Here is a 25,962-nt window from a genome sequence, read left to right as displayed (position 1 = left end):
TGTTCACACTAGCCTGTAGTATGAACTGGCTGTTAGATGAACTTCCTGCCGCATAGACATACAATTTATTGCCTTTCACATTTTATTAATAAAATATACTTTTAAAGGTTTCTTTGGTTGAATAATAATTTTTTATTATTTGGGTATCTTTCTCCCTCCTAAAGAAGAGAGAGTCCTCCAAAGTATATGTGAGTATAATCATGTCTAGTATTTTTATTTATTAATAAATAAATCAATTACCAGGCATTATATTTTTCAGATTCACAGGTTGTAAATATGATTTAAAAAATAAAGATCCACTAGCTTCCTTGTTTGGGGCAGGGGCAGAGAAAGTTAAGAAGTCTCTCCCTGCCCTCTGCGGATGACCTTCTCTCCTTGTGAAGGTCCTGTAGTGACTTGATTGGCTTTGGGTAAGCGGGAACATCCCACATGAATGTGTGTTGCTTGAGTTATCTATGAAGTAACTCAAGCTGCTTTAGGGGAAAATATGTGGGGTCTGATTTTCCTTTTTTATCCATCCCTTGAGAACTAAAAGTTAATGTTTTTAGGTTAATGAGATGGAAAACAAAAATAGCATCTCATTGGGGAAATATAATCTGACACAATTTAAAGTAGAATCTCAGTTTAAATGCAATTCTTGGGTCTACAAGAGGACTCAATGGATAAAGTTACTTGCCACCAAGTCTGAGGACCTGAGTCTTGAACCCAGATGCACATGATAGGAGAACCTACTCCTGTCAGTTATCATCTGACCTTCATGTGTGCACACACACACACACACATTAAAAAAAATAAAATACAAGACTAAATTAAAATTTAATTTTTATGAAACAGGAATATTTAATTTTGTCACATCTATGCCGTATAATGTTAAAAGAGAATTAGACTTTGTTTCATCTTGTATTCTTTTCTTCAGAAGCACAAGCAGAGACTAGGCACACTGATGCTGTTAGCTTTTGTAACTTGTTATGTCATGTGTACCAAGTAACTAAAGTATTTCGGTTACCTGTGTGCACCCATGTGTACCAGCAGTAGACATGTCCTTGAGGGGCACAACATGCACACTACTGCAGAGAGTAGACAGTTTACTTTGGTTTTGTTTTGTTTGGCTTTTGTTTTTGAGACAGGGTTGTTTCTCTGTGTAGCCCTGGCTGTTCTGGAACTCAGTTTGTAGAGACCAGGCTGTCCTGGAACACAGAGATCCACCTGTCTCTGCCTCCTGAATGTGAGGATCAAAGGCAGACACCACCACGCCCCACTGACAAAGTTTACTCTTCAGGGTTTTTGTTTGTTACAACAGAATGCCAAGAAATTGCCTTTAACTTTTTGCTAGATAAAAAGCAAAGCCTCTGAAGCTATCTCGCTAAGTATTGCTGCTGCCATAATGCTGATGCTGACTCAAACCTCAGAAAAATAGTGCTGTGCCCCAGAAGTGTGGATAGCTCCCCTCGTTAGTGTCCTAGCTCATCTAAGGCTTGTTTTATTTGCTTTTTTACAGACCTAACTACCGTAATGAATGCTGCATATTGAGAGAAACCACAAGAAGGTTAAATGTTTGATTGTCTAATTCTTGGATTTGCTATGAACGAACACATAGTCTTTGTTGTCACTGACAGAACCCACCCAGTGTGTGTGCATAGTCACATTCCTCTCTGGTCTGAAGGAAAAAAAAAAGACACTTTGACCTTTTTTAAGGTTATTGACTTAATTTTATGTTATTCGGTTGCATGAAGTTTCCCTTAACCACTAAGAATTATCAAGATTTTTGCACAGACTTTTCCATGTCTAAGCTCCTTTTCCAAGGCAGTTTTGATCATCAGCTGCCTGCCTCTATCCCACCATCATCAAACACTCAGTTAAATAGTGATTCATATTTTTAGATGACTACTCAACATAATACTTAAGGATGGGATTTTCTTTCTAACAGAACCCAAGAACCAACTCCTAGATACATACTGTTTGTATATTGGAGTGGAGTTAAAGTCATCTCTCAGTCTGAAGGCCATGTGTAAACTTTAACCATACTGTACAGTTCCTGTCCTGTATTAGAAGTAGATAGTTGAAACTCACGCTTCTCAACTCATGTTGCTGTGTACACAACCTGAGTGTGTATGTGAACCTAGTGAGTCTTCTGTGTTATACCCAAATAAAGCAAGGATTTATTTTTCCCAATGCCAATATGATTTGAGCTAATCAATCAAGGTAATGACTGACTTTACACTTGACAGCTGAAATCAGCAAGAGCACTGTGGGAAACAGACAAAACATTGACTCTTGATACAGACTTTAACCTAGACTTTTCTTTTGGAACTAGAATTAGAGTAGTTAACTTTCATCCACAAATGATTATTATGTGTACATTATTGTCGCTATTGTGATAATAGAGAGTCTTATTTATTTTTATGCCAGCTTATACTGTGAGAACACATTAGTCAGTCTGGGTTTCATCCGCTCTGTTATGCTTGTCCTTGGAACATCTTCCGTGTATGTTTGAGGTTTGTAGCTCAAAAGTTTACTGTAAAAAAATCAAAAACAACAAAAAAAATGTATTGTTTTACAGAATAAATTTATTGGAATGTATACTGGGAGTAAGGTTTGAGGTTGTAAACAACTGAGTTAGTGTTATTTGGCTTCATACGTGTAATGTGAAGTATTGATGTAATTCCTATATTAAAGCAAAGATTGACAGCAAATTGACATAAGAATTAAGCGTAGGTGAGGATTTTATTTTTTCTATCTTTTTATCTATTCTGGATGTTAGGTTAATTGAAAACACTGGGAGGGACAGAAGGGAATGACAGTGACCTGCCTGCACGTCTAAGAACACAGCAGCTCCGTGGACCCTGGGTTTATACACAGCCTTATGTGCATCCCACTTTCTTTTGGTTTCTTATTTTGTTGAAGAACAAATGAACATGAAGACAAAATATACGAAGATCTAAAAGCCCAGTGTCGTGATGATGAAGGTGATGCTGGGCTGTGGGAGTTGCCCCTTCAGGGCATACTGAGGAGGCGACTGTGCTTTTGGCTTGTTTCTCTGTTGTTCACACACAGTTCCAAATACCAAAAGTTCATTAAGAGACAGGGTGTCACATCAGGTTTTAACTTTAAGAGGTACTTTTAAATTTCAAATATTTTATTTTAAAATTAGTGAAATTCGCTAGACTTCTTCATTGGTCACACTAAAACATATGAAGAATGTGGATAACATTTTAAATTGGAACATATAACAGATTTCTTAAATAAAAAGTTCAAAATTTGTCATGAAATGTATACATCAAATGCTTCAAATTTAATAAAGTTTGTCTTCATAAAACAACAAAAATAATTTTGTTGAAAGTATACACAGAAGAGAAATATTACCAGCCACCAGTAAAACAAGTATCCATTAAAGCTACTAATAAGGTTGATTTGTGTCATCTTAGCTATTTAGATTCACAATGGAAGTTTGGATAGCAACTTTTTAAAACAACAGTAATGTACTTTCCTTATGAAGACAATTCAAACAACTTAAGAATATTATGCTGATCTGGCATTTATATTAAGGTTGTCAATGAGTCGTACGTTTCATATGAAGAAGTTATTTCTCCAACCTGTATTTGCTGTTTTGAGTTTTTTCATATGCATAGTGAATATGGTTAGTCACTCCTGAATAGTTTGATTCTGTGCTGTTTGTAGGCACTGGAGTTGTAACTTTCACACAGTATGTGCAATGTTAAGATCCATGGTCACATTCACAAACAGATTTTGACATACTTCTTCAGTTTCCCTTCAACCAAGAGAATATACCATACACATGCCATTATTCCCACTCACACCCACACCGCAGAGCACGAGTCTGATTCTCGTGTTGTCATGGACGGGAACGAAGTACAGCATCCGTTCCATCTAACGGGACCAGAGATAACGTGAGGTATATTCATTCCACCTTCTCATCTGCCTTTGTTCTCATGAAGAACTCGGGACTGTAGGTGCAGCGGTAGGCCAAGAGCTGAGGAAGAACGCCGTATGCTATGTTTAATGCTAAAAACAGGACTTTTGCTTCTTCAGGGACTCTGTAGACATAAGCAGTTCTAGCATGGAGAGATGCACCGATGTGGGAAAACTGCGCCTGATCGTATCAAAACAAAAGAGTAGCATGAGACCTGACTCTTGGATTAGTGATGAATTCTGGGTGACTCACTCAGACCACGTCCCCTCAAAACCTGCCTTACAAGCAAAATACCTGTAGATAACCCACAGTCTCAATACATAGCCTTTCACTTAAAGGTCATTCTTGATATAGCTATTAAATAATGCCTCCTATTTCAAGTGTGGTTTTATCGTTCCAGGGTTTTGTTTTGTTTTTTTAACCTATCTAGTGCCCAATACCAAACATTTCTAATTTTAATTCTAGGAATACTACATAGACACTCGGCTAACTCATACATTGGGTTCCAATTAAAAATGAAGTTGAGCTTCAAAGCTAAACTGTAGTTAGGTATAACGAGCTACGTGCAGAGGAGCACTGAGGATCTCCGTTTCAGTGGTCAGACTGACAACTGAAGCAAGCTCTCAGAGCCCCACCAACATGTCGTTTTGTTTAGTCATGTATGTAGTTTTGCACAACTTAATAGCACTGTGGTTGTTTGTAAGATGCACTTGTTAATAGCTTGGCTGTCGATAGCAGTATGATTATAAAATGACAAAACATATACACAGGCAACCTTTTTAAACCGGACAGAAATCTACTCAGAATTGTGAGTGACCAGCATAATCCAAGTTTCAGAACAGAAAGGCAAGACCTCCCTCTGTTTTATATACACAGACTATCCAGAATGTGCCTGCCTGCTGAGTTTTGCTTGACTTGTTTGTTTTTAGTACTTTTCATAAGCACAGAGAAAAACTATTAGAAAAGTAATACAGGCCATAGCAGGATTAAAAAATCAAGAAAATATTTTCTCAGAAAACTTGTATTATAATAAAATACAAACCCAAGTCTGCATTTTTATGTTTGGCTGAAATTCAAGGTACACATGAATAAAGACAGAAGATTTAAGTGTAAGTTACAGTGAAAAGGTGGAGGGTGCTGTAAAGAATGGCTCCCTAGAGAATGTTCTTAATGTGTGTGCTACCTTAATTTCCTACACTGACTGTGCTGCAGGTTAGCAGATAAAAGCGCTACTTAGCATTCAATTTGACCTTGACAAGAAAAGGGCAAGCTTTTATAAAAAGCAGGTTTGGGAATTTGTATCAATGGCAGATATTTTAATGGGCTACAGTTTGTAAATTACTGATATATTCTGGATACCTCTAATACGATTTTGCTACTCTGGAGATAAAAATTAAATTCCTGTGGTGTGTTGACAAGGACCAACAAGTGGATTACCTGCATTGTGATCCACAGGCACTGAGGAGCTCTGCCCTCAGACACACCTCCCGAGGGCAGATGGTCAAAGGCCCAGCAAATGTTTGCATCTCAGGGCTTCACAGACAAGAGACCTTGAGTAAAGAGCACTTTGGAGGCTGCCTTGAGGAGCTGTGGTTGTGAACAGTCAGGGAACTCTAAACAAAACCTTGGCTCCTGACACTTTTTCTCTGGGCCCTACTTTAAATAGCTATTGATCTGAATATATAACCATTTTCTTCTGGACTAGAGGCCAGTTTTGAACTCTGGTTTTGTCAGATTTGTGGGTTTAATGATTCTATCCCTATAGATTATTGTGTACATAATAGAACGACCAGAAAAATGGCACCCATGGTTTCCAAGAGTAAGAAACATGCATTGTGTGCACTTGTGTGGGCAAGCCTGCCCGGAAAGTTGGTGAATCGGTGGGCCCTTCCTGCACTACACAGTGCGGATAATACCTCATTCTCATGCACAGTGAGCTCATGGCAACCTTAGAAAGTGACTTCTGTCCTTTGATTAGACTGTGCGCCCATTGGGCAGATACTGTGTCTGATGTTTTCTGTTGCACTTATCACATTGTTAGAGTTCAATAAACGTTCAACAGCAATGGTCTTGTGATTGTCAGCTACGAAAAGAACCTTTAAAGCATTTCTCTATACCTACAGTGGTAGGTATTCTCAGCATTATTACCAAGGGTGAAGGCTGTAAGACTCCTTACCAAAAGGTGTGTGCATGTGGGAAAAGAGCCTGGAGGCCAGTTGTCCGCAGCTCCTGCTAGTGAACAGCGTGTGTTTGTGGCAGCCAGCTGGGCGGGCCCCCAACAGTAGCCTCCTCTAGTATTAAGTGCTCAGGATTCTGATACCGGAAAAGCTGTTTGACTGAAGAGGGTTTCTGTCCCAGACACGCTGGTAAGGAGTGCCCAGCACACATGATCTGTGGAGCTCAGCCTGGGGTTGGCACCAGAGCCCAGTGAGGGAGTGAGGTGCTGCTGAATTCTGCATCTCGGTTATAGCGGCAGTATGCAGTGATCTGGCCAACACCCTAGTCAGTTCCCTTTGACTTAATTCCAAGTTTTCTACCTTGCGTAAATAAGAGATACTGGGTTGTTTTTTTTTGTTGTTGTTGTTGTTGTTGGTTTTCATTTTTGTTTTTGTCAGATTGAATGTTTAGAATGTAAAATGAGCCAGGCAGTGGTGGCACATGCCTTTAATCCCAGCACTCAGGAGGCAGAGGCAGGTGGATCTCTGTGAGTTCAAGACCAGCCTGGTCTACAAGAGCTAGTTCCAGGACAGGCTCCAAAGCTACAGAGAAACCTTGTCTCAAAAAAAAGAAAGAAAGAAAAAAGAAAGGTAAAATGAGGTAAAGAAAGTCAGCAAAGGCTACATTGTGATAGCTCCTGTTCCTGATAGAGAAAATTGGGAAAGGGTGACCCTATCCTAATCCCTCTCCTCCATGATTACAACCCTGGCTCCTGAATGTTAGCGGGCAAAGCCTCTAGGTAGCAGACCCGATAATATAAGTAGATGATCCAGAACCTTAGGGTTTTCTGAGTAACCGCATAGGTGCTGATAATACTGACTCTAGAAACACATGGCCAGATTGGATTCTTTATCCAACACAAGCTCAGTTACAGGGCCCACCTCAGGTGCAGTATGGTGGATACAAAACTAATACCTGCTCATGATCTGGCACCCTGTTGACAATTGACCTTTTAATTCCTTCTCTATCAAAGCAGAAACAAGTAAGAAAGTGAACCCCAAGGTCAAAGGTACTTAGTAATAAAGTACCAGATGTGGATGGCAGAAAGGTTTGTATCTGAAGGAAAAATGCCATGAAACTTAGTTCCCGGAAAGTCAGCGCTTTTCATCTAGACTGTCCACAGATGTACCTCCCAATCCCTGTATGGCCAGGAGTGGAGGAGGCGGTGAGCTGGAGAGATGTCACCGGACTCGGTGTCCCCCTCCGATGGATGTGGGGTTACGTAATTCTCACCAGGTATCTGTCCCTAAGCCCTTGCCCAGGTTTTTATTTTGGGAGTGTCATTATATGTGAGACACACGATGGCTAAATTGTCAAAGAATTAATTACAGTAAGAAGGCATTTTTCTCTAAATCCTTTCTGAGACTATACCAATAATAATTATAAACAGGAGTCAGTAGCTTTTACGTGTCAGGCACTATGCCTAGCTCTTTGGCGCCTGTTTAATCTCAGCAACTTCACAGATCAAGAGAAGTAAAATATACCAATATACGACAAGGGGCTCGAATCAGCCCTTGCTGTTCATCACATTGACTGCATCAACTCGGGCTTTTGTTTCATTTTCAGTGATTCTAACAACGTGCAGTCAGCTGTTGGCATCCAAGGAGGATTGGTTCCAGGACCTTGGGACATCCCATATATGTCAAAATCCTTGGATCCTCAAGTCCCTTTTGTAAAATGTGTTTGTATCCTATGTACATCTTTCTGCATGTCTTCCTTTAGATGACTTCAGTACCACACAGTGTAAATGCAGTATAAGCCATTGTGCTGTGTCTTTTAGGGAACAAGAAAAGTCTCCTCTTTGTTCAGTACTGATAACCATTGTAGCCTCAACACGGGTCTCCTAAACTGGTTAACCTGCACATAACAAAGAACTGACTGTACTCCAGCTGATGGGAAACACTGACTGGGTCTGACATCCTTCCCAAGCTATCCTACAGCTCCAGTCCTAGAGCAGGCACTGCACATGGAGAGAGATCGTACTTTTAAGTCCCCCAGTTGAAACTGACCTAAAATATAGCCTGATTTTTATTTTTAAACATTTAACTGAGCTCGTACTTTCTGAAGGCAACAGATTTGGGGGGGTCCTAACAGTCTGAAATCAAGGATGCAATAATCACCCAGTGTGTCTTCCAATGACCTAAGAAAATTTGAAAAAAATTTTTGTGCCTATTCTGGTCTCCACGGCACCAGGTCCAATGGTGTATAGATCCACAGACAGGCAAAACACCCATATACAGTAAGTTAAAAAGATTCCAGGTTTTTGGCTTGAGCTGACCAATAGAAGCTGAGGCTATTGCCACTGACCAAGTAAATGGGCAATAGGAGAAATGGGGAGAACCGAGAGTCCTGTTTTTAGTCTGACATGCTACCTGGGCATGGTAGGAGGTTGAATCAGGAGGATTTTGAGATTAAGGCTGTTCTGGGCTACAAAGCAAGACTATCAAACAGGAAAATAGGTTTTCTTTTGTAGACTGATGCCTGCTTTGCAAATGTGTTTAAAAAGTCAAGTTTTCCTGTTTCCATTTCAGAAGTTTCTGAAAATGCCTCCAGAAATCGGATGTGCTAGTGAGGCATCCAGGTGAAGTGATAAGTTTGGAATTAAATTTAGGAGGCAGCAGTCAGGGCTGAAGAGACTGGTCACCAGCTTCCAGCTGACGTCAAAAGATGGAGAAACAAAAGCCCACACTGAGGCACCGAGGATCGGGGATTCAGAGGTGGACAAAGAGCAGAGCAGCTAAGCATCTCCAGGAGTATTTCTTCAGCAGGTTTTATCTGCTTTTCTATGATTATTCTAAGTATGCAAGGAAGGATTTAACCCAGTGACCCTGTAAGTACTGTATTTTTTTCAACAATACAAATTCTGGGGTCTTTCTGCCATCCTGGTTACTGTCCCCTTGGTTGTATAATCACTGTGCTTTGCTTCCCGGTGGACCCCACTCTCATTTCCTGGTCAGTGTTGCTTTCATCCGGCAGGGACTTGGCAACGTGCCAGAGCGAGGGATGAAGGGCAGGCTCAGCTTCCTTGAAACAGAACTCACACTAAACCAGCCTCCCCGGTTCTGTTAAGGATTGTATAGCAGAGCTCTGGACTCTGTTTAGACAGAACAGACAGCCTAAGCGTTAGAGCGTTCAGCTCTCATCAGGAGTCACGTTCATAGATCGGGAAACAGTCTTGTAACAGCAGTGTCCCTTGCTACCTCTGTGACCCCGGGGCACCCTGGTTTTACTAAAGGACTATATCTGCCAGGTGGCATCATTAGAGAGAGAGAGAGAGTGCGTGTATGTAGCAGCAATGTCTTCCAGTGAACTAGAAAACGATTTCCAATTCACTGAGCGGAGACAGGTTTCATAATTCCAGTGACAGCTGGTCACTAAAGAACTTTCTCAAAAGGGGATATTCTAGCCCGGCGGTGGTGGCCACTTCATCAATCCCTGCACTTAGGAAGCAGAGGCAGGTGGATCAGTTCGAGGCCAGCCTGGTCTGCAGATCCAGGACAGCTAGGGCTGTTACACAAAGAAACTGTCTTTGAAAAAAAAAAAAGATGGGAGAGGGGAATATTCCTATCTGAGTACCTGAGCTAGACCTCCCGCGTGGACCAGCGTTATGTCAGGCATCCATGAGCATCCAGGGACCACCAAGCCATACAGTGCAATCACAAAGTAAGGGACAGAATAGAACATGTACGCCAGCATCTGTGTGACGAAGAAGTGAGCAAGTTAACAGCTTGACCTTAACAAAAAGCAAAAACATGAAACGTTTTCAAAGATAAATGCTAACTCTTTCTCCTGTGTAGACACCTCATTTTCTCATTTAAAATAAGAGAGAATTAACTTTAGGAAAACCTCAGACTTCGTAACTACTTGACCTGAATTTTAGGATAAGCAGCAGGGTCCTTTAGGTAGGGCTCTTGAAACTGTGCGTAGAGTCGGCAGAGCTCAGCTGGGCAGTCCAAAGCAATCTAAGGACAAAATGAGTTCATTATAAATAGTCTTGTCTGGTTCTTGGGTTTGCTGATGAGGCTGTGTGCCAGCTTCAGTCATAAGCTACTGTGTCTTTCCAGGCTCATCAGTAACAGGAAAAACAGAAACATTCCGACTTCTCTGAAGGACTAAGCCTAGGTTAACCGTGGAACATTGTTCTTGGGACAATGATAGTCACGGCTTCAGCATCTAGGTTTAGTGAGCCAAGGCACAGCTCTTGGTATAGATGACGAGTTCCACTTGGGAATAGGTAGCCAACTAGTCTCCACCAAGAAAAAAACACTTGGGTGCCAAATTAATCATACTATGCTTTGCAAGATTCAAAAATAGCATCTGCCCCCCCCCCCCTCTCTCTCTCTCTCTCTCTCTCTCTCTCTCTCTCCTGTGCCTCCCAGAGCATATGGTCCTTGGAAGCAGCGAGGGATGATTCAAAAGCGGGGTCCTCCTGTGGAGCTCTGCCCACTTCAGGAAAGAGCAGAGCGCAGATGTAGACCCTGCAGAGTAGACTCTGAGCCACAGACTAGATGTTGGCACACCACTGAGACACTTCCCCCTCAGGCACCATTCCTCATGTCCTCGGCTGTCCGTCACTGCAATGTCCTCCTAGATGACAATGTAGATTACAGGCCAGCCGTGGAGCTGGACCTTTGCCCAAATGCTCATCCAGGGAAGTCCCGCCCAGCACACACGCACACATCTTCTCAGGGGCAAGAGAGAAAAAAGAAGGACATGGAAGGATACAGTTGGATCTCAGTATGTGGTGGTGGTTGAGCTTGGGAATTAGCACAGACCAACCAAAGAACAGGTTCCATGACTTGTTCTCAACTCGTGCAATACCAGCAAGGTTAGAATAGTTAGTGATTGTTTCAGCTGAATATGATTAGCAAATAATTCCTAGATATTAAAATATTTCTTCTAAGAATAAATTATAAAGCTGGGCCATTGTGAAGAATCACTGATGTATTAAGGAAGACAGTAACAATAGCTGTTTATTGAACACTTTCTTTGTGCCAGGCCCTGTACTAAGAGGGTAGTCACTAATCTTGAAAACGATGTAAGGTAGGCACTCGTAGTTTACGGGGAAGAAAATGGTAGGTCGTAGAGATTGACATTTGCACAGCTAGCAAACGGGTAGTGTTCCCTGCAGCTCCACAGAGAAAACCTATCTGCAAAAACAAGCCACACGCAAAAACTGATACACAGAGAAAAACTCCAAACCTGAGCCTAATTCAGCATTACCCTTAGCAGTGAGATGCTCACATGACCCTGCATGGGGGCAACTGCCCTGGAACCTCTTCCTTGATCCCACCGTTCCTGCTCCTGAGAGCACCTGGATACTTTGGGCCACAGCTGAATTGAGGTCTTAGTGTATCACCCTGACCAAAGATGGTTGCCTTTAAGTCAGGGCAGGGGAGATCAAGGAAAACAAAAGAAAGATTCTAATCGCCAGTTTTTCAGGTATCCTAAAATAAGGAAGATATTTCTAGATAGAACTTGATCTGAGGACCCAAAGGAGGAAGTATGAGAGCCCAGGACGAGCCTTCCCTTGTGAGTGGGGGAATGCAGAGAAGTGCAGGAAGCTAGTCCAGAGCTCCAGGCTGTGGCAGGAAGAAGAGTTTGACAGTATGGCTTTAAATATATGCACACACTATACATACACACACACACACAGAGACAGAGACAGAGACTTTTTTCCCATTTGGAATAGTATATTGCTATTTTGATACTATGCTTACCAGGCCTCTGAACAGGCAAAATCCAGTCGCCAAGAAAAGACACACAACCAATATGAGGTCAAATGGTCTTCTCAGGAGGGCCTTCGCTTGGGCTTCTTGAAGAACCTAAAAGAGAGTTTGTTGCTGGAGCATAATCCCGAGGCCAGGGCCAAGCCTGCAGCACTAAAGGCTAAGGTGATGAACAGTGAGTCTGGGAGATGCTCAGTCAAGAGTACCTCGCCTCCGTGCACTCCCTCTTCCATGAAGCGAAAGCACTAAGGTGATTTGAGGCTCATCCCACACTAGTCCATATCTTTTCTTGAAACTACGTTTTTATGTTATAAAAGTAAGCTACATGCATTTGAAAAATGAAACTAGAATGTAACCATAAATTGCCTCTGCTGTTAGTGGTTGATACACACTCCTGGTCATTTATGGTTTTGGTTGGTTGGTTGGTTGGTTGGTTGGTTGGTTGGTTGGTTGGTTGGTTGGTTGGCTTTCTGAGACAGGATCTCAACTACGTGGCGGAGACAGACCTGGAACTCCCTGTGTAGCTCAAGTTAGCCTCAAATTGATGATTATCCTGCCTCCTCCCCCCAAGTTGCTGGGAGTAGATTTCACGTGTGCCACCATCCTGCCTGACTCTTTCATATACACACACATACACACACATACATTTATGTGTAAATACATACGTATATACTCACGTATAACCTTGTTTGCAGAAATAGAATTTAGAATATAAACAGTTTTACATTCTTCCCTGAACAACTCCCTATGAGCACGTGCTCACGTGATTAAAGTTGAAAATACTGTAAGGAGACCAAAATTGCTGTTCTCCCAGTACAAGACACTGGGGCATTTTTTTTCACTCAGACACTGAATGTTGAGGAGAGTGGCCCTGCACAGAAATCCCCGCAGGGTGTTAGCAATTACGGTCTCAGGACAGGCCCCTATGTGGAAATGAGTTGGATGAATGGATAAACCACCCTACAGAGTGAGTCTGACACTCCTGGGTTTTGTTGGCCAAGTATGGTTCCTAACAGCACCGTGTCATAACGCCCATGGCTGTGTTTTACCCTTCAAGTGACAGCACGTGGTTCTGTGCGTCTTGTTATGCAAACACTGCTCACACACAAGCAGTGGAGCCGGGCCAACTAGGGTTACAGTTCATCCTTTTTTCTAACAGCCACTCACTCCTCAGAGAGATGTACGCGTGTGGCTGCTGTTGGCCTGAGTTTACACGGCAGTATCTGCTTATGTACAAGTTAACCTCGTGTTGCTTATGTACAAGTTAACCTCGTGTAAATTGTACTGTACGTAGAGCGAGAAGTAAACTTCAGTGGTGGAGTGGTTGTTTGGCACATGGGTAGCCATGAATTCAACCCCAACACTCCCCTAAAAAGGTATTTTAATGAATTCCAGTTGTAAAAATAATTTTGGCCAGACATGGTGGCACATGCTTTTAATTCCAGCACTCAAGAGCTAGAGACAGGTGGATCCCTGTGATTTTGAGGCCAACCCGGACTACATGGAGAGTTCGAGGCCAACTAGGGAGGGCTACGTAGTAAGACCCTGCCTCAAAAATAATTTTGAAAAATAATTATTTTAAAGTAAAAATAGTTCCGTCAGGTGAGTAACCATGTTCTAACTAGTACTTTGTTCTCGCACATCAGATAGAGTTAGAGAACCCTACCCAAGGATCTCGTATATAAACTGAAGAGAAAGAAATCTCTCAGAAAGGAAGACTTAAGCAGACCTGCGGGGCTAGCATTGCTGACTGGAAGTGGAGGAGTCTTGGGAGGACTCTTGCAGCCACTGTCCTGGCCCCGCACCCCAGAGGTCAGATCCCTTGGCCCTCATGCACTGCCTTGACCAGCTCAGCAGTAAGTGGGATTACCAAAGGAAGTGTCAGTGCTCACACACAGGCCACAGACAAGCCTGGACTTCCCCTGTCACGCTAACACAGAAGGGTGACGAGAGCCAAGGTGATCCCTGCGAGGGACGTCCCCCAAAGTGTAGCCTGGACAGTGGGTTAGGGGACAGTGGAAAGAGGCAGGTGGACTCAGATGGAAGCAGACCACCTGCCTCATTGATGAAGATGCCAGCAAATGCCAAGCTAGCAACACAGCCCTGGAGATTGAACACCCCAAATGCTCTCTCCTCGCAGGAGGTGTGAGCCCTGTGACCCCGAGGACATGGAAGAGTTACTGGCTGCCAGAGAGCTAGCCCAAGTTTACACACCAGTAGCCAACTGGTTACACTTCGGGGTGATAAAATTACCTTTGAGGGATAATTATAGTTTTCTGATGGCTGACTGTAGATCCTGAAGCCAGCCCAGACCGGAAGACACGTATATGGTATGCTTAAGAAGAATGCAGGGCAAATCCGTGTTCCATATTTTCCTATTTTAAAGAGAAAGAAAAAAATGTATAGCTCAATAAGATAAAATTTTTAAAAATCCTAAAAGAGAGAGGAAAAGATAGAAGTCTGTTAGTGCATGTATACACACACTGACATTTAAGCTACTTCCTGCCTCAAATCACATAAAATGTTGCTATGAACCAGGCACTATTTTTATCAGATAAGGCAAAAAACATCAAAACCATTAGATGTTTCTTAACAGTGATGTCCTGTTTACAATATGAAAAACTATATTAACACACATATACTAATTTTCTTCCTGTCTAAATGACTTCTTTTACTTCAGCCTGGAAGAATCTTTATTTCCAGTGCATTGACCATGGGTTCTCATGGCGCGTGAAAAGTGACATGAAATACAAAGAGCTGTGAGCAGTGTCCACGCAGCAAATGCCGATTGCTTAGCTAACTTCAGTGCACACTTCTCAGCATGGCTCCAAAGCACTTCTTAAAAGATGGGAGCACCGAGGGGCTGGAAATAACTTAGCAAAATAGCTCTTATAAGCTTGCAATCTATTATAAAGCTGAAAAACAACTTCTCTATCTTAAAACCCCATCATTGCAAAAGATAAACAACAAGGAAAGTGTGGCTGTTAAAATAGGGCTTCTTACCTACAATGTTTCCGGGCACAAAGACCACAATGCTCATGATGATGGAGCCCACCCAGTACAGGCCGATAGTTCTGTAGCTCTCCCTGCAACGAAACACGTGCACATGAACACACACACACACATACATGCGCACAAAACAAAATGTAATTAAAAAAAGGTAGAGAAGAAATTGAGGAATACTCCCAACATTATCCTCTGACCTCGACACTAGCCTGCATGAATGAGCGCACACTCCCACACAGGTAAAACACACACACACAAATGAGTGCACACTCCCACACAGGTAAAGCGCATGCATACACACACAGAGTTTATTGTTGATATCACATGTTTGTTTATTAGTTGAGACAGGTTCTCACTGTGTAGCCCTGGCCTGGAACTCACTCTGAAGACCCTCCTGACCTACAACTCAGAGATCCTCATTCCCCACCCCCTGAGTGCGGGAACTAAAGGAGTACACCAACACGCCTAGAGAGATTGTTCTGTTTTGAAAACATAAGCAGAAACCTAAGGGATCACTCTGCCTGAGCTGCCACCAAGGTAGAGGGACAGCTCAAAGGGATGTGGTAAAAAAGGCAGTGAGACAAAATAGACCTCTGTCCAGATCATAGAACTTTCCTGCCCTGGCATACATATGTTTTCCTTACATACCCCTTCTCAGTTGCAAAGGTAACACACACACAGCAGGAAAGCTCACTTACTCCCATGCGATGGCGGCCACCATCACCAGGTACATCAGGTAATGAACAGAGCCATCCCAGTAGCAGATCATGTGCCCATAGGCCGTGTTCAGATATGGTTCACCCTGAGGAGAGCATTACAAATATAGTTCAGTGTAAGGAAGACTCGAATCTTTAAACGCATGACAGCAGACGTATGTTACAAGTAAAACAACAGAACTAAGTGCATTTGAGCTGTAACAGCTCCCAAACAGTTGGTAGGACTGCAAAAATGTGACTTTCACCCCAGGGCAGCCAGAACCAAGGTCTGCCACGACATCAAATAGGAGAACTCCTAACAAAATGACGTTTGATTACTCGACAAAAGTTTGTATAATAACACAAAGGCATCAGGTGGCTGTGTGAGCAATCCCAGTCACTGGAGCAAGGCCAAACTTGTGTCTGCAAGAGCTTGGCCCTGGCCAGAAGGGTGGCCCAGGAAGACCCTGTTCGCTGGTGCCCCCAGCTGACCTTAACTAGACATGCTGATCTTGTGGTGGGTTGGGCAGGTACCCACGTCCAATTTCACACCCAGCTTCCCCCTGCCCCTTATTTGACCTTCCCAACAGGCTTCTGGGCTGGTCGGGACTGGCTTTCTACAGAGGCAAAAACATGTTTCAAGGCTTTAAGACTTGTCTGAGGTCACATAGCTACTAAGGAGCAGAACAGGTATCACCAACCAAAGCCACACTTCAGAGATATTTTTAGTTTCATGAACCCACAGTTGTATGATGAACTATGCATGTTCCCTTTTCCCAGATACTCATGTTTCAGGTTCCCATCAGCCATGAATGCTTCAATGGTGTTTTCTTCCTTGTCCTAGGACCATGCCCTCCCAGATTGCTTCCCATGTCTCCCTAATATGCTTGCTGTCCTTTCTCTAACTAGGAGAAGTCTGAGCAGCTGAACGGTATCAACCAGCCAAGGAGGCATTCCCTGAAACTTTTTGGCTCCCCTCAGGCAAGAACATCAGCACCCCCCCCCCCAAAAAAAAGTCACACCCAAACTTTAGCCCTATGCCTGGCTACTGCCTTTTTCTCATACCCATGGTGCTCTAGCTACATGATTCCAGCTGATTTCATGGCTCCAGTCATTCCTGCCTACACACTCAGTTCTGAAAACCAGCACTGGTCTCTTTGGGGAGCTTGACAGACACCCACGGGCTCTTCAAACCCATCTAAACTCTTCCAACTCACCTGCTTCTCCCTTCCTGGCCCCTGCACAACCAGCTCAGCCAGCTCCAAGCTCGTCTATGCAGCCTTTGGACAAATCTCACTGATGTTATATCTACGCTGTCACTTTAGGTGACCTTCCCGTTTCATCACTGCATAGGCTCAGGCCCTCGGAGTCCCACATAGAACCACGGCTGCATTCCCAGTCACCCCGTCTCTCCCTGCTTCCCGTCTACCACACTCCAGCCACAATGCGAGATGCACGCAGCAGCCATCCTCCTGAAAGCCTGTAGGTCAAAGCCCCATCTCTTCCACTAGGTCCCAGACCTTACCACTGTTACACCTCAGCTTCCTTTCTTGTGTCTACTACCCAAATCCTTGGCAACCTCACCTGGGAGATACCCTGCCCTTTGAGCAGCATCCTCCCTCCTGAAAGCCCCTCCTCTGAGTTCATTGGCCCTCTGCCCCTCTCTGCACACCATGATCTTTCATTCCCCATGGAAGCAACTGCATTTGGGTGGCTCCTGACTCTCTGTGACAAAATCTTTCCTCAGAAGTCCTGCTTAGCCGTGCCAGTTGGGGCATTAGTAGATGTCTCTCAAGCACCCAAAACGCCACATGTCCCCAGATGAACTCAACATTTCCCTCGCAAACACTCCTGGAGAGATAGACACTATAAGGCCTCTTTCCACACCTCTGCCCAAAGTGCTCCCTTGCCCTGGAAGCCCTTTTCCTTCCTTGTACCATATAGAAGTGTGTGTGGTCCTTTCCCATGGCCACTCTGAAACGCTATGGAAATGCCAGCAACTCAAAGAGGCCTTGCTGGGCATTTTCCAGAGCCCATTCACTGAGAGTGTACCTCTGTCATTATACCAGGCCAATGTCATTTGCCCTTCACACTAGACAGTGAACTCCTGAGGGCAAGAAATGGAATTAGATTTGGGAGTCTCTATAGAATGTCACTCCTCAAGCCTCTGACTTAACAAACCCCAAAACAGGAACCAGAACATCACATTGGGCCTTCCTCTCCATCACCCCCATCTGGACCCGAAATCCCACTCCAAATCCCCGAAACATTCTCTGTCTCTGTCTCTGTCTCTGTCTCTGTCTCTCTCTCTCTCTCTCTCTCTCTCTCTCTCTCTCTCTCTCTGTCTCTCTCTGTCTCTCTCTCTCTCTCTCTCTCTCTCTCTCTCTGTTTGCCCTGCACTGCTTCTGGCCATCTTCTTGCTCTTGCTAGCCTTGCAGAAGCCACCTTAGGTATAAGATATCCCACTTCACGAAATGGCCCAATACCCACAAACTTGCCTTTTTCCCTGGCTCAAAAGCTCCCCTCACACACTCCTGGAGAGACATACAAACTCCTCCTTATTTGAAACACAGAAAGGCAATAGACAATACTGTTTTCACCTCTGATATATTTTCTATGTGACCTTAAGGAGGTCACTTGGCCTCTCTAGGACAGGATTCAACCCACTCTAAGTTAGAAAATAAGCCTAGTTTCCTCAAAAGCTATGATTTGGGGATAGTCTGATACTCACAGACTCAGCAAGCTTCAGTAACTTGATATTACATATATATTATATATATTATGATAATATATATATGACCCTGTCTCTGTGTGTCTGTGTGTGTGCACGCGCGCGCATGCATATATATACAGGGTCCCATACTGTAGCCCAGGCTAGTCTGGAGCTCACCATATTGTCAGATTGCCCTCAAACTTTCAGCAGGTCTTCTGCCTTAGCCTCCCAACTGTACTGAGTAAAATTGCAGGTATACTAAAGACGGTTTTGGGATCTTTGCGATTCTAATCCACTAACAGAAACCCAAATACTAAAATCATTTGAAGTTCTTCACTTGCAGGGAAAAACAGTTCTGGAGCAAAGGAGGCATGAAGAAGAAGGTCTCCCGGCCTTCTGTGTTCCGTCGCTGGCCTGTCATGTGCCTGCTCAGGCTGGGACAGTGCCCCACCAGCAGCCTGCATGTGAGCCACCCAGTCACAGCGCAACCCTCGAGCAGCCCCGTACCTCTCTCAGGTAGTGAGTCATAAACCCATCAATGATGCCGTCTTGCTCCAAGCCTATGATGAGGTTCACCACGCTGGTAAATCCGAACACCGCATACACTAGAACAGAGATGACAGCAACTGAAAACGCATGCCGTGGGAGACAACAAGGACGGGGCATCCACCAATTATTATGGAGTGTTGCTCATGTTCTTTCAGGAAATGCTGCGGGTGTTATCCATACAGACAAGCAGGCTGCATCTGCCGCACACAGGCTGGTCTTCAGGGAACTCATATCACAGAAACAGAGAATCACAGTGTGCCAGAAGATTCTTCCAGGCCACCTCCACCATCCTCACTCTCTTCAAGTGAAACCCCCACCCCCCTGAGCAGCAGGAGCTACGCCACTGTAACCAAATGGTCATCAGGCGGTCTAGAAAAGGTGAGTCCTCTTAGTGTGGCATGCAAGCCAACTAAGAGTGTGTCCACGTGTCCAGCATGCTAGCCTTGTCCTCCCTGGAGGTCCTGAGGGTAGGCAGGTGGCTGATGTGCAACTGACAGTCAGTAGCTTTAAGGGAAAAGGCAGAAACTTTTTGCTTTGGAGCCTGGGCTGGAACTAGCTCTTGTAGACCAGGCTGGCCTCGAACTTGAAGATCCGCCTGCCTCTGCCTCCCGAGTGCCGGGATTAAAGGCATGTGCCACCACCACCCAGCAAAAGGCTGTGACTTTTAAAATGCACGTGAGATGGGACAGCTGAAGATGCAGGGAGGAAGGCTGCCACATCTACGGAATCTGGCCGGTTGTTCGAAACTCCCAGCTGGGCTTTAAATACTACATATGACCACCAGTTAAGGACCAGAGCTTTATAACAGCTACCAATCCCACTTGGGGCCTGTGAGTCCACCAGGAAAAGTGCATTTTTTTAAGTTATAATATATTGACGTCTGAGACTGTGGAACGGGAAGGGGCAATAGAAAACTCTGCTTGTGAATACAAAAGTTGTGAAGAAAGCAAAAGGAGAGAGGGGAAGCTGCCTTAGGGGAAGCCAGTAGGAGTGAGGGGTCCCTGAGTGGGTATCACCAGGTATCACTGAGGTCCCATGGTTGCTTCCTGCTGGTGCGACCACTTTGACTCCCAGATAAGCAGCCATCATGGCTCCTGGAAAACGAGGCACCGGGCATGTAATCCACTAGCAGCTGGTGACACCCATAGAGGGGATAGATACTGTCTGAGAGGTGATAAAGACATAGTCTCTGTCTCCTGGTAGGTAAGGATGCTGGCCTAGGGCTCGACCGCAAGGCTGAAGGGTTCTCAAAGCTGGAGCAGAACCATGGATACAAGAGTGGTTGCCTTACCTCAAGGATGGGGAAATGTCTCAATCAGTAGGCTAAGTGGGGAGGAAGTGGAAGGATAGACAGCCGTGTGAGACTGTCTGGGACCAGATCAGCTCTGAAGTCAGAGAGGCCAGCCAGACACAGAGACTCAGACTTCTCCAAGCTTCAGTTGTGCTTGTGTCAACAGGGAGACTAGTCCCTTACAATTCCCTCTCCACCTTTGCCAAGTCTCACAGTGGGCAGGGACTGCTTCCCGCCTTTGATGAGGTCACGTGGTTTGCTCTGACCTTAGGATGGAGCTGGAAGTGACTGTAGCACTGGGGACATTCCTTTCCTTCCTTGAGCCCTCTGTGTAGGCTTTGGGGAACCAGGAGGAGATGAGAGTACAGCCCTAAATCTACCCACAGCCTGGAGCTGAGCGTCTCAGGCAACCCACAGGCCAGTGAGCAAGAAAAATGGATGCCCATTGCTAGAGACACACGTAAGGAGGGCTTGACATCTGCAGAAACATAATGAATAAGATGCCCAACAGAATTCCCGGCCACAGGAAGTGCTGCGAGACCAGCCACAGCTTTGCCTGAGGCAGCATGTGTGTGAAAAGGGTCTGGGGGTGTCCCCCATGATCCTGTCTGCATTTCTGGCACCTCCAGCTAGCCGAGTGAAGGGATATTTGTTACAAGTATTAAAATAATACTTCTGAAGGGCTCGGAGCCTTCTCAGGCACATGATGTGTCCAACCAATGACTTTTTTTGTTTGTTTATTTAATATACATACTTATTTGTCAGGTGTTGATCGAAGTCCCTAGCAAATACTAATGTCTGACCATGGTATTATCTTCCCCTTTAGACAAATGTGTAGACCAGCGTTCCCAACCTGCGGGTCACAACCCCCATTGCAAACCAGATATTTACATTATGATTCACAAGTAACAAAATTACAGTTATGAAGTAGCAACAAAGATGATTTTATATGGTTGGGGGGGTCGCCACAGCAGGAGGAGCTGCGCTAAAGGGTTGCAGCATTGGGAGGGCTGAGAACCACTGGTGTAGATTGAGAGGCAGCACATTCAGTCTCACATACCAGCAGCCAGCCAAAGGCAGAAAGCCCAGCCTGGAGGCTGAGGTAAGAGCAGGCCAGGGGCTCAACAGGGTGCCTAGAGGAGGCCCGCCTGGCCCTGCCAGTCACTCTCTAGAAGAACTCTATTTAAAAGTGGACACCACAGCCTTGAGGGGAACTGAGAGGCAAGGGCCTTGTCCTGAACAGCCCTACAGTTCCAGTTTCTGTCAGCAGTGGGCTCAGAGCAGCCACAGCCCAGCAGGAACGTGTACCCAATGCCTGGCTCCCTGCCAGAGTGGATACAAACCCTTTCCCTCTGAGGAATCTACCTACCAGCCCACCTACCATAAAACAGAGGGTCCCGTGGTGGTTTTCTTTTGACGAGGACCCGAGCCAAAAGGGCCACCAGGAGCAGGATGAGGGCAGCAACCCCAACAATGGTCCAGGAACTGTCAGGAGCAAAAGTAGGGAGGTGGTCACTAATCACAATAAACACAACAGTGCCTGGAATTTCCTGGCTCTTGAAGGCACTGGCTCCCCGTGCTGCAGAAGGCTCCTGGAAGCCAGCCTCAACTCGGGCACCAAAAAGTTTCCGCAGTTTGTCCCCAGCATGCTGGCCTCCCGGGGTCACAACCCCACAACACTCAAGGACCAGAAACCCAGGTCCCCCCTTCCTTTCTCCTTCCCACCGGTGTCCCTAGTATGGCTGCAGCTCAGCTGCCCCTGCCCTCCTTTTTCTCCAACCCTTTACCCTGGAAGCTAACAGTCTAACCACTAGTCTGCCACCTCCCCTGGACCAGTCATTAACCCTCTGACTGAGCTTCATTATGATTGACAGGCCCTCCAGGGAGAAACTTGAAATTCGCAGTGCATTTCCCCATGTGGTAGGCACTGTTGCTGGCCTACGAGACTCCGGATGAACAAGAGAAGCCGCTGTCTACGTGGAGGTACTTATCTCTAGGAGTTCTGAGCTCTGCTGGCCAGAAGGTCACCCCAGCCCTACAGAGATACCCAGATGGCCAACACTGTTGGGGCTTCCTATTCTGGACAAATACCTCCGTGGCCCTCTGTGCCAGCTCTATAGAATCAGCTCCCCACTGCCACTCAGAGATGCTACAAGCACCGATCCCCAGCTGGGATACCTCCACACCATGGCCCAAACACTGGGATCTTCAGATAACCTCCACCACATATCCCTGGGGAAAGAGGAAGACAGTGGTAGAGGGAGAGGAGGGATGAATGGATGGAAGAGGAGATGATGGACAGATGAACGGTGAGTGGGTAAGGGATGGATGATGGATGGGGGCAGTGGATGAAGGACCGGATGTGCATGGATGGATTCTACCGTATGATGAGGAGACCGGCTCTGTGTGCTGGGAAATAATGGGAGGTTTCTGAAGCCTCCCTCATACCAGTGGGTTCTCCAGGCTCCTCGGGGAGCTTCCATGACTCACAAGCATGATGCCGCTCTATCTAAGATACCCAGGGAGGAGGGGGCAGGTTGGTGAGCCATGTTGCAGGGTGCAAACAATGAGCCCAGAGGCAGGTGCTGGTCAGCAGACAAGGCTATCCCTGGACTCTAACGGGTGAGTTCACAGCCTGTGCGCTCAAAGGGCTAGGCTCTGACGGAGTATGACAGGCAGCATGAATTAGTTCAGGGCACCCTCTCATGCTCTCCACCTCTAGGTAGGAGGACACGTGAAGGGAAACTGGGGCAGTAGGTCACGTCTGCCCCCCCCACCAGCTCTGCTCCTGGAGACCCTCTGGGGAAAACAACCCATGCTCAGGGCGAGCAGAAGCAGGTTTAACCGCGCAAAGGGCGATTTGGATAAGCCGGGGGTTGTAAGCCTGGAGTGGTCAGGAGTTCCTGGTGCTCTTTGATTAATCCTCTGGGCTGCCATACAGCCCTCTCTGGGCTGCTCTCCAGACAAACACCAACCTAGCCCTCCCCCTACCTTGCCTAGCTCACACATACCCCAGAACACCTGCAAGGCTCTGTCCCCAGATCTCCCATAACTGAACATATACAGGGGCATGCAAAAGCTTCCCTCCTCCAACTCCTTTCTGACCCTTCGACCTCTCTGACCATCCTATTTCTCAGAGTTTCATAAAAGGCCTGAGCAAGCAGAAGTTCCAGTTAGGAAAGGAAGGGCAACTGAAACCCCGCTGCACACAGGGCTGGGCGGAGCAGTGGCCAGAGGAGTTGCTGCTGGGCAAGGTGGGCTCTGGCCACAGGTCGGAACTCTGTGGGAAAAGTGAGTCAGGAGTCTGAGGGGATTCAAGGCAGGAATCCCTTTGGAGGGAGGACCCACAAATGGAGAAGTGGCAGTTTCATTTCCGCAGGGCCGTCAAGTTAAGTGTGCTTCAGCAACCCACGGTGGGGAGAAAGGAAGAAGGAACAGCCACAGAGACAAGAAGGTGGACCAGGTGTTTAGAAAAGAGAGAGAGAGAGAGAGAGAGAGAGAGAGAGAGAGAGAGAGAGAGAGAGTTGACGCTCTGGGGGTGGGGTTGGGGTGGGAGCTGAGGCTCAGATATGTGCAGGGGGCTCAGACAGGAGGGAGCCTTTGCCACGGTCTGTGCCAGAGAACTTAGAGTTCTCCCAAGGAGCCCCGTGATTTACCAGAAAGGGGGGCAGGAGGAAGAATTTAGAGAACAAAATGAGAGAGCTGTCCTGGAATGCCGGTTTATCCTATGTATCGGAGGATGGGGGGAAGGGCTGGAACTAACTCAGTCCAGCCCTTCCTAGATAGCTCAGCCAGCAAACACCTGCCCATCACAACCACTTCCTTCCCCTCCCGTGTTCACCCTGCTCCCTATGCTCACAAAACTCTGCCCCCAGATCTTGCCGTAGCTGAAGCATCCCTATCTCCAAAAAACCTTCCCAGGCCACTAGCCCCCTCCGGATCACCCCGTTTTGTTGTCTTTATAGCATATGTATCTACTGGTCTCTATTTTTTAATTCATGGCTCCTCAGTCATTCCTGGCCTGTTCTCAGCTAGTCCCCAACTTCTGTGAGGGATCGGAGCACATGTTCAATAAATGTCCGCTGAGCTGCTCTCGGTGCTACTTTAGGAGCCAAGATCCCTGTGCACTCTAGCGACAGGCACAAAACATCTGACTGCCCAGAGCCTCTGCATCAGGAGATGCTCCAGAGGCGGGGTCGGTCCAAGGGCAGATGCAGCCTGTGCCTAAGCTAACAGAGCTTCTCCGTGCTCAGGTTGTCTGCATGAGGTGACCAGAGCAGGGCAAGACGATGTGTGCACCCCCTGCTAGCAGTCTGGAGGACTTGGGGTGGGGGACATTACAGAGTATAGACTGATGCAATTTCCTTAGCACCAACCGCTGTGGAAAACATAGCAGGTTACTTCCTCCTCCAGCAGGCAGCAACCGGCTTCAGCAGAGCCGCAGCTGGCACCTTTCCAGTGACCACCCAAGGGCTGGTCAGTCAGTGATCCCTTTAGAGAAGTGGGAGGCCAGACTGAGAGCCAGAGTCCGTGTAGACTCCTTCAGCTCCACCGGGCTTTAGCACTGAACTACCATGCCTTTGCTCCGGGCCGGCATTCCTGTCACAGAGCCCCTCCACAAAGTTCTCACAAGAACCTTAGGGTGCAAATACTACCCATTTGACAGACCAGAACGCTAAAGCCAGGCCACCCTGTTAGTAGCCAAGCCAGAGCTATTTCTGCTAGTCTCTCACAACAATTTCTAAAATTAAAAAATGGTTAAGTAAGTGAAAGTCCATACATGGAAAACGATCCTATCAAATAGGGCAGGCTCATGCCTTTCGGTGTTGCTCTGAACCCTTTGGTGTCTGAGAGCCTCGGAGGCAGGAGCATTGCAGTATTGACCTGGATAATCCCAGTTACCCACTCAGCACCAGCAAAGAGCAGGCGCCCAGCCCTCAGACCTTCAACTGCCCTAGCCCAAAGGAGGACCTAGGTCCGGGTGACCTGGCTGTCTCCCTCGTGCGGCGGGCGTGGAGTTCCTGGACGCGACCCCAGTCCCGCGGAAAAGTTGCAGGCGCTTGCCGACCCCTTGCGCGCTCACTCACTCGTGCTGGGCCGCCAGGTGGTTGAAGATGTAGGTGACCGGGATGGCTGAGAGGGACAGCACGAACACCCCGGTGGCCGCAGAGGCACTCATCGCCGCCGCCGCGTCGCTCGCCCTTCACTGCATCGCTCCCGGGTGCCCCCACCCCAGCTTCCGGCGACGCCGCGCCCCTCGCCGCTACAATTCCAGGTTCCCCTCTGCGGCGTCCCCTCCGCGCGTCCCCGCAGCCGCCCCGCGAGGGCAGTGCCGCCACCCGGGTGCGCTAGAGCGCGGTACGATCCCGAGAGGCGTCCCCACCCGGCTCCTTCTAAAGAATGCCGTGGTTCAGAGGCCACCGCGACGAGACAAGCACCCCAGGACGCTTGCTCTCAGGGAAAAGGAGTGGCTGGGCGAAGCACGCGGGTCACAGTCGGGAGCTGGGCATCCTCGAGCTGGAGTGGCGCTGGGCTGAGCCAAGGGCCAGGGGAGGGTGGAGCCAGACCCGAGGGTGTCAGCGCGTGCAGGCCCGCGAGATCGGCTCAGAGACCCACAGGGGCAGATGCTCCAGGAACCTTGGAACCTCCCCGCCCCCCGGGCAGTCATCAAGGGCCGCAACCAAGGTTCTCGGGCCAACTGGAAATATTCGGTTTCCACCCTGGCTACTTGCTCACCAGCCCTTGACCTTGATCAAGTTACTAAGCGTTCTGTATCTTTTCTCTGTGTGTGTGAAATGGAGATAGCCTGCTACATCGTCTGATTGTGGAAA

General features: G+C 46.6%; 2 protein-coding genes across 5 annotated transcripts in view; one reads left to right on the top strand and one right to left on the bottom strand.

Moving 5' to 3' along the window:
* Window positions 1–2,580, top strand: part of Hdgfl3 (HDGF like 3) — a 52,069-nt gene extending 49,489 nt beyond the window's left edge. The window contains exon 6 of the mRNA XM_005357674.3: window positions 1,499–2,580. Within this exon, the coding sequence (XP_005357731.1) occupies window positions 1,499–1,504 (6 nt within the window). The 3' untranslated portion in view covers window positions 1,505–2,580. The remainder of the gene's footprint in view (window positions 1–1,498) is intronic.
* Window positions 2,553–25,962, bottom strand: Tm6sf1 (transmembrane 6 superfamily member 1). Of its 4 annotated transcripts, XM_005357675.3 has the most exons (10): window positions 25,219–25,957; window positions 21,513–21,616; window positions 18,799–18,896; window positions 15,582–15,685; window positions 14,881–14,963; window positions 14,131–14,252; window positions 11,869–11,973; window positions 10,018–10,110; window positions 9,725–9,844; window positions 2,553–4,111 (listed from the first exon to the last, which is right to left on the bottom strand). In XM_005357675.3, exons 1-10 carry the CDS (start codon window positions 25,308–25,310, stop codon window positions 3,920–3,922), a joined length of 1,113 nt encoding a protein of 370 aa, XP_005357732.1. In that variant the 5' UTR covers window positions 25,311–25,957; the 3' UTR covers window positions 2,553–3,919. The 4 variants fall into 4 exon arrangements, with proteins under 4 accessions (XP_005357732.1, XP_026640170.1, XP_026640171.1 ...); XM_026784369.1 differs by lacking the exon at window positions 10,018–10,110 and having other exon boundaries at window positions 25,219–25,958; XM_026784370.1 differs by lacking the exon at window positions 21,513–21,616 and having other exon boundaries at window positions 25,219–25,265.

Source organism: Microtus ochrogaster, chromosome 22 (assembly GCF_000317375.1).
Source record: "Microtus ochrogaster isolate Prairie Vole_2 chromosome 22, MicOch1.0, whole genome shotgun sequence".
In the NCBI taxonomy this organism is placed as follows: Eukaryota; Metazoa; Chordata; class Mammalia; order Rodentia; family Cricetidae; genus Microtus; species Microtus ochrogaster.
The sequence above is the reverse complement of the archived record's forward strand: the minus strand, read 5'-3'. Positions and strand labels throughout refer to the sequence as shown.